The sequence below is a fragment of the Colobus angolensis genome, unplaced genomic scaffold, assembly GCF_000951035.1.
Source record: "Colobus angolensis palliatus isolate OR3802 unplaced genomic scaffold, Cang.pa_1.0 Scaffold2, whole genome shotgun sequence".
In the NCBI taxonomy this organism is placed as follows: domain Eukaryota; kingdom Metazoa; phylum Chordata; class Mammalia; order Primates; family Cercopithecidae; genus Colobus; species Colobus angolensis.
Genome location: NW_012115154.1, coordinates 12,811,476 through 12,823,794, shown reverse-complemented (window position 1 = coordinate 12,823,794; position 12,319 = coordinate 12,811,476). Strand labels below are relative to the sequence as shown.

Below are 12,319 nucleotides of genomic sequence, written 5' to 3'. Positions count from 1 at the left end.
TACATTGTGGAGTGATCAAATCAGGATAATGTGAATATCCATCACTTTAAGTGTTTATCATTTCTTTGTGGTGAGAATATTGAAAATCCTCACTTGTAGCTGTTTTGAAATATATAATACATTATTAACTCTCATCACTGTGCTGTGAAATAGAACACCAGACCTTATTTCTTCTAACTGTTAACTTTGTACTCACTGACCAATGTCTGTTTTTCCTCCATCCACCAGCCTCTGATAATTACCATTTTACTCTCTACTTCTATGAGTTTGACTTTTATAGATTCCACATATGAGATCAGACAGTATTTGTTTCTTTGTTTCTGGCTTGTATAGGTTCCTTCACATCACAAATGATAGAATTTCCTAGTTTTTTTAAAAAGGCTAAATCATATTCCATTATTTATATATACCACAGTTTTTAACCCATTTGGTAGATACTTGGGTTATTTCCACATCTTGACTATTGTGAATAATGCAGTGAATGTAGGAATGCAGATATCTCTTCAGCATACTGATTTCCATTACTTTGGGTATGTCCCAGTAGTGGGATTGCTGGATCGTATTGTGATTCTATTTTCAGTTTTTAGAGGAAATTCTATACATTTCTTTATATAGCTGTACTAATTTGTAAAACCACCAAAAGTGTATGTATAAGGGTTCCTTTTCCCCACATCTTCACCAACACTTGTCTTTCAACTCTTTGATAATAGCCAGTCTAAAAGTTGTGAGGTAATAATTCATTGTGGTTTTAATTTGCATTCATCTGATGATTAGACCATGATGAGCATTTCTTCACATATCTGTTGGCCATTTCTATGTTTTCTTTTGAGAAATGTCTTTAAATCCTTTGCCTATATTTTAAAAGGGTTAAAATGTAGCATATATACACCATGGAACACTATGCAGCCATATAAAAGGATGAGTTCATGTCCTTTGTAGGGACATGAATGAAACTGGAAACCATCATTCTGAGCAAACTATCACAGGGACAAAAAACCAAACACCACATGTTCTCACTGATTGGTGGGAATTGAACAATGAGAACACTTGGACACAGGAAGGGGAACATCACACACTGGGGCCTATTGCGGGGTGAAGGAGTGGGGAGGGATAGCATTAGGAGATATACCTAATGTAAATCATGAGTTAATGGGTGCAGCACACCAACATGGCACATGCATACATATGTAACAAACCTGTACGTTGTGCACATGTACCCTAGACCTTAAAGTATAATGATAAAAAATAATAAGTATTATTTTTTAAAAAGGGTTATTTGTTATCTTGTTACAGAGTAGTCTGAGTTTCTTGTATATTTTGAATAGTAGCCCCTTATCTGATGTATGATTTGCAAATATTTTCTCCCAGCTCATGGGTGCCTCCTTTATTAATTGTTTCTATCACTGTGCAGGGGTCTTTTAGTTTGAACCAATCCCATTTGTCTGTTTTAGCCCTTGTTACTTGTGATTTTGGGGTCATTATCTAAGAAGTTTCTACCCAGAACGATGTCAGTCTTAGAGCTTTTTCTCCATGTTTTCTTCTTGTGTTTTATGGTTTCTGCTCGTATGTGTAAATCCTTCATACATTTTGAGTTGATTATTTCATAAGGGGTGAGGTAAGGACCCAAACAACTCCCAGACTCAAGTGATCCTTCTGCCTCAGCTTCCCAAGTAGCTAGGACTACAGATGCATGCCACCATGCAAAGCTAATTTTTTTTTACTTTTTACCTTTTATTTATTTATTTTTAATTTTTTTTTTTTTTCGGGGCAGAGATGGGAGTCTTGCCATGTTGCCTAGGCTGGTCTTGAACTCCTGGCCTCAAGCAGTCCTCTTGCTTTGGCCTCCATACGTTCTGGGATTACAAGCATTAACTACCATGCCTGGCCTCCAATTTCTTTCTTTTGTACATAGATATCTAGTTTTCCCAACATCATTTATTGAAGAGACTACACTTTCTTCAATGTGTGTTCTTCACAATTTTGTTGAAAATCAATTGACCATAGATATGTGGGTTTATTTTGGAGCTCCCTATCCTATTCCATTGGTTGATTTATCTGTTTTTCTGTCAGTATCATGCTGTTTTGATTACTATAGCATTGTAATATATTTTGAAATCTGGTAGTATGATACCTCCAGCTTTCTTCTTTTTACTGAAGATTGCTTTGTCTGTTTGGTGTCTTTTGTGACTCCATATGAATTTTATGAATTTTTTTTCTATTTCTGTGAAGAACTACACTGGAATTTTTATAGGGATTGCATTGAATCTGTAGCGTTGTGAGTAATATGGATATTTTAACAATATTCTTTCAATTGAAGAACATGGGATATCTTTTCATTTATTTGTGTCATCTTTAATTTTTTAATTAATGTTTTATAGTTTTTAATATTCAGATCTTTCACTTATAATTTAGTTAAATTTACTCCTAAATATTTTTTTGATCCTATTATTAATGGGATTGTTTTCTTCACTTCTTTTTCAGACAGTTCATTGTTACTATATAGAAACTACTGATTTTTTATTTTGCACCCTACAACTTTACTGAATTTATCAGTTTAAACCATTTTTTGGTACCTTCTTTAGGATTTTCTGTATATATTAATAAGATCATGACATTAACAAACAGATATAATTTCACTTCATCCTTTCCTGTTTGGATACTTATTTCTTTCTCTTGCCTAATTGCTCTGGCTAGGACTTTCAGGACTATGTTGAAGATACTTAATATGATTTTTATCTTCTTAAATTTGTTAGACTTGTTCCATGACCTAACATATGATCTATTCTGGAGAATGTTCCTTGTGCACTTAAGAAGAGTGTGTCTTCTGTTGCTGTTGGATAGAATGTTCTGGGTATGTCTTTTGGGTCCATTTGTGGTACTTTAAAGTACAGTTCAAGTCCAGTGTTTTCTTATTGATTTTCTCTCTGGATGACCTGTCTGATGTTTAAAGCGGGGTATTGAAATGTCCTACTATTATTGTGTTGAAGTCTTTGTCTCCTTTCAGATCTCTTAATGTTTACTTTATATATTTAGGTGCTCCAATGTTGGGTGGACATATATTTACAATTGTCATATCCTCTTGATGAACTGACCCCTTTGTCAGTATATAAGAATCTTCTTTGTCTATTTTTACTGTTTCTACCTGAAGTCTATTGTGTTTGTATTATGTATAGCTGCCCCTGCATTCTTTTTGTTTCCATTTTCATGGAATGTCTTTTTTATTCCTTCACTTTCAGCCTACGAGTGTCGTTTAAAGTAAAGCAAGTCTTTAAAGGACACTCATAGACTGAAAATGAAGGAATAAAAAAGGCATTCCATGTTGAATCTTTACAACAATATATTCAACCACTCTATGCTTTTTGATTGGAAAAGTTAATCCATTTACATTTATATAATTACTGATAGGTGCAGACTTACTAGTGCCATTTTGTTCATTGTTTTCTGTAGAGCAGTTGTTTTTTAGATCTTCTGTTCTTTTTTTCCGCTGGTGTTCTTCCTTTGTGGTTTGATGGGTGGCTCCCTATAGTAGTATGCTTTAGATCTTTTCTTCTTATCTTTTGTGTATCTCTTAGAGGATTTTGCTTTGTGGTTACCCTGAGGCTTACATAAAACATACTTAAAACTGGCTATTTCAAATTGATAACAGCTTAATTTTGATCTCATACACACACTACACATTTACTCTTCTACTTCCCACATTTTATGTTTTTAATGTCTTGCTTTATGTTTTTTATAATACATAATCACTTGAAAAATTTTAAAGCTGTAGTTTTGTTTTTAGTAATTTTGCCTTTTATCCTTTATACTGGAGGTATAATTGTTTACCCAGCACTGTTTCGGTGTTAGAGTGTATTGGATTTGACAGTAGACTTGCTTTTATACTTAAAGTTTTATACTTTCATATATTTTAATGTTACTAATTAGTGTCCTCTTCTTCTGCTTGAAGAACTCCCTTTGGCGTTTCTTATAAGACAAGTCTAGTGGTGATAAACTCTCTCTGTTTTTGTTTGTCTTGAGTGTTTATTACCTCTTCATTTTCAAAAGACAGGATTGCTGGGAGTAGTATTCTTGGTTGACAGAACAACCCCCATCCCCCTTCAGGATTTTGAATATATGATTTAACTCCCTTCTGGCCTGCGATATTTCTGCTGAGAAATACACTGATACTTTTATGGAGATTCGTTTACATGTGACAATTCACTTTTTCCTTGCTGCTTTCAACACCCTAACTTTTGACATTTTGATTATGATATGTCTTGGTGTGAGTCTTTTTTGGATTTATCTTATTTGATTTATCATAGGCTTCTTGGATTTGCTTTCTATTTCCTTCCCCAGGCTGAGGATGTTTTCTGCCATTATTTCTTCGAATGTATTTTCTGTTCTTTTCTCTTTCTCTTGTTCTTCTAGTACCCTAATAATGTGTAAGTTGTTATACTTGATGGTGTCACATAAGTCTCTTAAGCAATCCTTACTTTTTTTCACTTGTCAGATATTGCTGAAGGATTAAATAATAAAAGGACTGGGAATTGACCACTGAGTTTTGCTGTGTTGATGCCTTGAGTATTCATGTTTGATGCAGTAATAAAGGGTAGCAAACTTATCTCTTATCTGTATTACTATAATGATCTCTTTTTATCTCCTGACTTCTTGCCTTTTCACAGTTTATTCTCAACACACTCCGCATGGTGACATTTTAAAATACTAGATCATATCAATCCTCAGCCCAGAATGGCCCCCCCATTTAATGTTAATAAAAACCAAGGACTTTACAATGACTTAAGCTCTATACAAATCTAACACTTGCATTTTACTCTGATTTTTCCTACTTCTACTAATTTTTCATTTTGCTCTAGCAACTTAACTCCTAAAGCTCTTTGCCAATGCCTGTAGCCATGTAACATTGTCCCTATATTACTATAGTCTGTTCTCTGAAACATCATCCCGCCCCCATTGTCCTGCCCCACGTATCCACATATGTGGCTAATTCCCTCAACTTCTTTCAAGTCTTTGTCTACTATATTACTTTTCCAATGCAGCCTACTGTAGCTGTCTTATTTAAAGTTGAAACATTCCCCCCAACCATTTTTTATCTTCCTTTCTCTACTCTATTATTCTTTTTTAGCATTTACCACCTTTTTCACATTCTAACTTATATATTCATATAAAAAAACCTTTTTATCAAGTGTATATTATCCTTCATTTGAATATTAACTCCATGAAGGCAGAGGCTTATGTGTTCTTTGCTGATATATCCTAAGTGTTTAGGATATTTCCTAGCACATGGTAAATAATCCACAAACGTTGGTTAGTTTTTCTTGTCATTAGCTTGTAAATGAAGCTTATAAAAGCATCAGATGTGTATCTGAGCTAATAAATATGACGTGTTTGCTTTTTTCAAAAGCTACTACCTGTTGGAATCATTTCCAAGTAAGAAAGTACTATTTTGTAGGAGTTAGGTGATGTTAACTCAGCCTAATAATTAGCTTCTTGCCTCTCTGGTTATTTATTCAGTTTTTCCTGAGTATTTATATGGTCAAGGGAAGCTCAGTAAACACCTGTTGTCTACTCTGTTGCAGACACTGTGCTAGCGGCTTTGATCCATAGGCCTCCTCTAGAAGGTGAGATTCACAAGTAGGTCACTGTTTATAACAAAGTATGACTGGGTGATGTTAGAAATAAATGCACAGGGGTTTGGGTTCACACAGAAAAGACACACTTGCAGTCTATAAATAGTCTATTTTAGATTGAACACTCTGTCCTCTTTCTGATATCTCTGTGAATATCAGATGTCCTACTTACAGCCAGAACTAGAGAACTGCAAAAATGATCCAAAGCCAATTCCTTTTCTGTCCCACCTGCAGCTTGCATTGATCCTTGTGTTTTTAATCAATCTTGCTAAATACTTCCTGTAGGGAAAATGAGTAGTGATGAGAGGTAATCCTGCTGCTACTTTCTTCTGAAAATTTTAATGATTGATTTACAGATATTGCTTATTCATCATGATATCCCATTGTAGAAGATGGGGATTCAATTTCAGTCTTAAAGGTTATGGGATCCCTCAAGGCTTAGCATATAGTAATGAAAAATTGAGAACCTAAAAAGGGGATTTCAGATTCTGTATAGTGAATAAACTTTGATCAGGCCTTGCTTCTGATATGAATTTAGGATTACGTGGATAGGAATATGCCATGAGCTTTTTACTGCAGCCTTAGAACTTTCTCTATATTTCATATACAATTTCTTATTTATGTATTTCTCTTCAGTTTAAAGCAAATGCTCTAGTTTTCCTGAAGCCATAAATAATCTCTGGGACTTTCCCAACAGGTCTATAGAGGCCTTCTTAATAAGACCTCCAAAACATAAATAGAAATGATTTACCTAACTTGATATCTCAAACAGAAGCCATCCCTTTGATAAGTCTATGTCTAATTGTTTACAAGTTAACTCTTTCCTCTGAATATTAACAGATGTCCTGGACATTGCCTGTGTATTTGGAGTAATACATACTTCCTAGATTACATGGTCTTTCTGAGCCACAAAACCTAATTCTTTGAATTCTAAAAAGATCTCTAAGGAGAATAATAGATCCTTTAGATGTATGGTTTGTCTGGTTTCTGTTTCTTTTTTTCTTTTTCTTTCTTTTCTTTTTTTTTTTTTTTTTGTGAGACATAGTCTCACTCTGTCGCCCAGGCTGGAGTGCAGTGGCGCAATCTTGGCTCACCACAACCTCTGCCTCCTGGGTTCAAATGATTCTCCTGCCTCAGCCTCCCCAGTAGCTGGGACTACAGGTGCGCAACACCACATGGGCCCAGCTAATTTTTGTATTTTTAGTAGAGACAGCGTTTCATCATGTTGGCCAGGATGATCTCGATCTCTTGACCTCATGATCCGCTTGCCTCAGTCCCCAAAGTGCTGAGATTACAGGCGTGAGCCACTGCACCCAGCCTGCCTGGTTTCTTTGATTTTTAACTTTTGATGTTCCTGAGTACATACTAGGTGGGTATATTTCTGGGGAACACACAGATATTTTAGTACAGGCACGCAACGTATAATAATCACATCATGGAAACTGGGTTATCCATCCCCTGAAGCATTTACCCTTTGTGTTACAAACAATCCAGTTATACTCTTAGTTACTGGTTTGGCTGTCTTAAAATAGTTTAAGCTTAATGTGAAGCATGTTACCCTTAGTAAAAACTCCCATTCTTCTTACATTCTGATAAGGTCACAAATAGGAAACTCATTTCAGAACTTGGTTCTTCTGTGTAATTTACTTTTAGTGTCGTTATGGAACCCCATTTTGAAGTATACATTCCCACAGCATGGCAATTATCTATTTCTTCCTTAGGCTAATGAGTCTTTTCTTGCAATATCTTCACTTATTCATTTGTCAAACTCTTGAACATGTTGTATGTAAAGCACTCTGTAAAATCCCTGGTATAACCATTGAACCAGAGAAACACAACATTTGGCTTCATGACCTGATACCACTTATTTCTCTGGGAACTGAATAGGTTCTGTTGGTGCTTGGTTAACAGATTATTATTCTAAACTCACGCCATCTTTATGGATCACACATTAAGCCTTTTTAATGTATTATTTTAAAACATAAACAACAATATTCTGTATTTTTACTTATTTTTTATATGTGACTATATGTGACTCCCTGTTTTACCTTCCTTGCTTAGGTTGATGTGATCGTGACACTGGGAGGCCTCGCTGGGCGTTTTGACCAGATTATGGCATCTGTGAATACCTTATTCCGAGCGACTCACATCACTCCTTTTCCAATTATAATAATCCAAGAGGAATCGCTGATCTACCTGCTCCAACCAGTAAGTCAAAAGAGAATATAATGTGAGCCCTTTCCTTCACAAAGCTTCTACCACTTGAGTAGACTAGGAGAAAACATTGGCCCTGCTTGGGTCTTTGAACTGTGAGTGGAACTGATCATGTGTGCTTTCTTGTGGCCACTTTGGTTTTGCCTTAGGTCACTCACCAGCAAAAATGTGGAGGAGAATCCTGAAAGTTTAAGTTTTGTTATGTCTAGAAAACTAGATAAAATGTTGTAACTCTAAATCGACTAAGAATTAAATTGAGCACTTTTGCGTTTTGAACAGCTGAATGTGAATGACATTTGAGAAAAACCTCAATAGGGGAAACACAAGGCTTGGCAAATGTTGCTAATGTAATCTTATGTATTTTGAGTGTTGTCATTATAATTGGATATAATTGGAAACTGGGTTTGATTTCATTAGGCACTTAGAAGACAATCTTGAGCTTTTACTATTCATAAGTTGCCTGGTGATTAGTTTCTCTGTCTCAGAATAATTTCTAATGATGTCTTTCATTTCCAATGATAAACATTAATGACATTTTCTCTCAGTGTAATGCATAGAACAGAATTCTTACTAAACAAACACATTTTATGAGGTTTATTGGTGGACTTCAGTTTAAAAGTATCATTTGGTAACTTTTTGTTTTTTTTTTTTTTTGGAGATAGTGGACAGATCTTTCCATGTTTGCCTCTCATTGTAGTCTACTGCTTACAATTTTGCTTCTGCCCTACTTACCATCTGTAGTGTGGCATTACTAGAAATTGTGGTTTGGTTAATAGGTTAATAGGGTGGGTTTAGTGCATGCTCACTATTCTTTAGCCAGTTTTGCATTTTTTTTTTTTCTGGCTCTTTGTGTGTCTCAGCCATGTTGCTTTCTGGATAAAAGTAGAAGAGAAGAATTCAGATTTCAAACAATACTATCCATTTATTTAGTCAACAGTTACAGACTGCCTTCTGCCTATTTGTTGCACTGCATGGCAATGAAGGATAAAAATAAATAGTTGCATATGATCTTTGCTCTCCAGATTAAGTGTAATGAAAGATCCATTTATACAAATGTAATCATAATGCAGTGTTGAAAGATTAATACCAAAAAGTGAAATAATAGAAAACTGGGGCATGTGTGTAGTGAGAAAAGTCTTCACAGAGGCACTCATGTTGTCTTCACTCAATTACTTCAACAGACATTTACAGAGTACCTGCTATTTGTCAGGCTCCTTTCTAGGGATAGAGCAGTTAACAATATAAACAGAAATCTTTTCATGAAACATACCTTCTACTTAGCTTTACAATTCAACAGAATATTCTTGCTGTGGAAGATGATGGGAAAGTTATTTAATTCAAGAGGAGCCAGAAAAGAAACATGGAGATGCAGGATATGTTACGGGATTTGCAGGTAATTCTGTGCAGCTAAAATATGGGGTGTGGATGGAAAAATGCCAGAAGATAAGATGAGAAAACTAATTGGGATACTGATTGTGAAGGGCTTTAAATTCCACACAATGGAATGTGAACTTCTTTTTGTCATAGGTTTTGTTAAAATAGTCATTATAAGATTTTGGTTAGCAGTACAGATACGCTTTTTAGATTTCTTATCAAATTATGTATTGGTTAAATACCCATAGATTCCCAACAGTTTCTGAAGTTTGAAACTTACTACTATGGTGAAGCATTGAGCTTTGTTATATTGCATTGAATTGATGGTATGACTGCTAAAGTATGCAGTCATAACTTGTCTCTGTATAGATGCTCTGGTCAATATATTACTAGTTAAAGATGTAGTACAATACTTTTTAAAATTATAATTGGCAGATTCACTGATAGGAAAAGCTACATCTAAAATATGACTTCTACGTTAAGGTATTTTTACTGTTTTGGGTTTCTGTATTTTCCCTATAATTGGTATAATTATGAACTTTCTGAAATACATTTGGCTTGGGATTCATTGGATTTGCTTCCAGCTACAGATTGTTGTCTGTCATCATTTCTGGAAAACCCTCAACCATTATGTTTTCAAATAGTGCCCTATTCTTTTTCTCTTTTCTTCTGTACCTCCTATTAAATGTATTTAAGATCCTCTACTTGTATCATATACATCTCAGCACTTTCATATTTTCTATGTCTTAATCTCTCTGGGCTGCATTTTGAAGTTCTTCACCACCTCTGTGTTCTGTTCACTGTCCCGCTTCAGCTCTTCCTATCTGCCACTAGACCCACCCTCTGCGTTTTTAATTCCTGCCATGAGTATTCTTTCTTACATGCTTGCCCTTTACTCACATTTTCAAAGGGCTGTTTCTGAAAACATAATTATCAAACCGGTTTTATAGTCTAGAATAATTCTAATGTAAGCCTGCTGCCTTTTATGTTCACTTTTGCTTTCATATTTCGTGACCTCAGTTCCTTCTCTGTTCTATGATTTTGGGCCGGGACCTCACATTTCTGAGAACTTTAAGTGTGCAAATTGTTTGAGGCGTGGGTTAAAAGTAAATCCAGGGAGAATTTACATTTGCCCTTGCCTGGCTGCTGAGTGGACTTGTAGCCCAGTTCTGTGGGAGCACTACCTACTTAGGACATTTTGTCTGAGACTTTTTTGGACCACATTGTCCGTGTAGATTCCGAATGTAACACCGCTGAGAAATCGATGTCTGGTTACACATGCTCAGGGGAGACTTTTTTCATCTTCTCAGCTGTGGAGTGCCAAGGTTTGGTTGTCCACTTTTCCTAGCAGTCCAGTGGGAGTGTTGCTTATATTCATCTTGACATTTCGGATCTCTGCTTTACGTGGTACAGCATCCTTTCAGACGCCCACCTTGGGCAGGCCTCGGGTTTTGTCTTCTGACAACCTTCCGTACTTGGGGGCTTCAGAAACTGAAGCTCGGGTTCATCTGATTTGCTAAACACTCTCCAGATGAAAGTTAGCCTTGGCCTTCTTTTTATATCAAAAGGTGGTTTTTGGCTTCTGGGCAAAATTCTTTTTTCTTTTCTTTTTTTTTTTTTTTAGAGACACAGTCTCCCTCTGTTGCCCAGGCTGGAGTGCAGTGGCGTGATCTCGGCTCACGGCAGCCTCTGCCCCCTAGAAATCTTTTTTTAAGAAAGATACATTTGATGCATTTTAGAAGATTCTCTTATTTGTTTATTTATTTTTAGTATTTTTATTGTCTTCAGTTGGCCAGAGCACTAATCTGTCATATTGCCTGTGTACCTCAGTTACCCCCACCCGTCTGTACTGCAGTAATGATCAACTCCAGATCTGAGAGGCTTATCCAAAATTAGGTCTATTAAGTTTTTTTTTTTTCTTATTAATAGAATATCTGATGTGGCTTGAGAGGGATCCCACATTGTATATCTAAGCTAACTGGAACACATTGTTGAAGCAGGGAAACTGATTGCTAGAATGTGGCACCATATTTTTTAAAGGCCAGGCCTGCCTGTGACCTGTGTCACCTTCTGCGGGAATGAAGTTCTACTGCCCCAGCCCAACTGCAAAGGCCATCTAGGAACTGAAGCTCGTGGGCCCAGGAAGAGGAAACACTGACGTACAAAGCAAGTCTCTCTCAAACGGCCAGCCACGGATATCTTGAAAGAAATTCTGGAATCATGACCCTACATAACTTATAGGAATGTAGCATCCAGTGTGTTAGACTTTAGTTATTAAGGCAGAATCCCCAGTTCTCTAAAGTGGTAAACATGTTAAGAGTACCTGTGTAGCCAAATCCCCAAATATAATGCAATGTAGATTCTCTCTGTGATAATTTTGATTTTCTGTCATTGGAATAACTATAAAATTACCTTATCCTAATGAAGTAATTATTACATAGTGTGGTGCAAAAAGCTCATGCAAGATTACACTCTCTGTTCTTTAAAGTAGTGACAATGGCAGGCACAGGCTTCCACCTGTGGGGTTAGCAGTTCAGCCTTTGCTCATCTTGGCCACTCTGTTCTAGAGAGTTCTTTCTCGAGACACAGCCTGACTCTCTGCTCTTCTTTCACTCTTAGTAAGAAAATAGCAAGAAAATTAGTAACACAAAAGCATATGTTGAAGTGAATATGTTTGGGGATTTAAGGTATGGATGGATCTCATGTGATCCACCATACTGGTAACAAGTTTTAATTGTATACCTGTGAATGGGATTAATACTAAAAATCAGTTAAAAACTCCTATAGACCAGGCGTGGTGGCTCATATCCCAGCACTTTGGGAGGCTGACGCAGGCCGATCACCTGAAGTTGGGAGTTTAAGACCAGCCTTACCAACGTAGTGAAACCCTGTCTCTAAAAAATACAAAATTAGCCAGGCATGGTGGTGCGTGCCTGTAATCCCAGCTACTCAGAAGGCTTAGGCAGGAGAATCACTTGAACCCGGGAGGTGGAGGTTGCAGTGAGCTGAGATTGCATTCACTGCATTCTAGCCTGGGCAATAAGAGCAAAACTTCGTCTCAAAAGAAAAAAACCTACTGTAAAATTACTGCACAGAAGCATTCT

At 36.3% G+C, this 12,319-nt stretch overlaps 1 protein-coding gene across 2 annotated transcripts in view; it reads left to right on the top strand.

Annotated features, from left to right (window-relative positions):
* The window catches only part of TPK1 (thiamin pyrophosphokinase 1), a 401,888-nt gene that overhangs the window by 252,057 nt on the left and 137,512 nt on the right, over nt 1-12,319 (top strand). The window contains exon 7 of one of the 2 annotated variants that reach the window (XM_011941409.1): nt 7,689-7,835. The exons of the other annotated variant lie outside the window; for it this stretch is intronic. Within the exon in view, the coding sequence (XP_011796799.1) occupies nt 7,689-7,835 (147 nt within the window). The remainder of the gene's footprint in view (nt 1-7,688; nt 7,836-12,319) is intronic. 2 annotated transcript variants of the gene reach the window in all.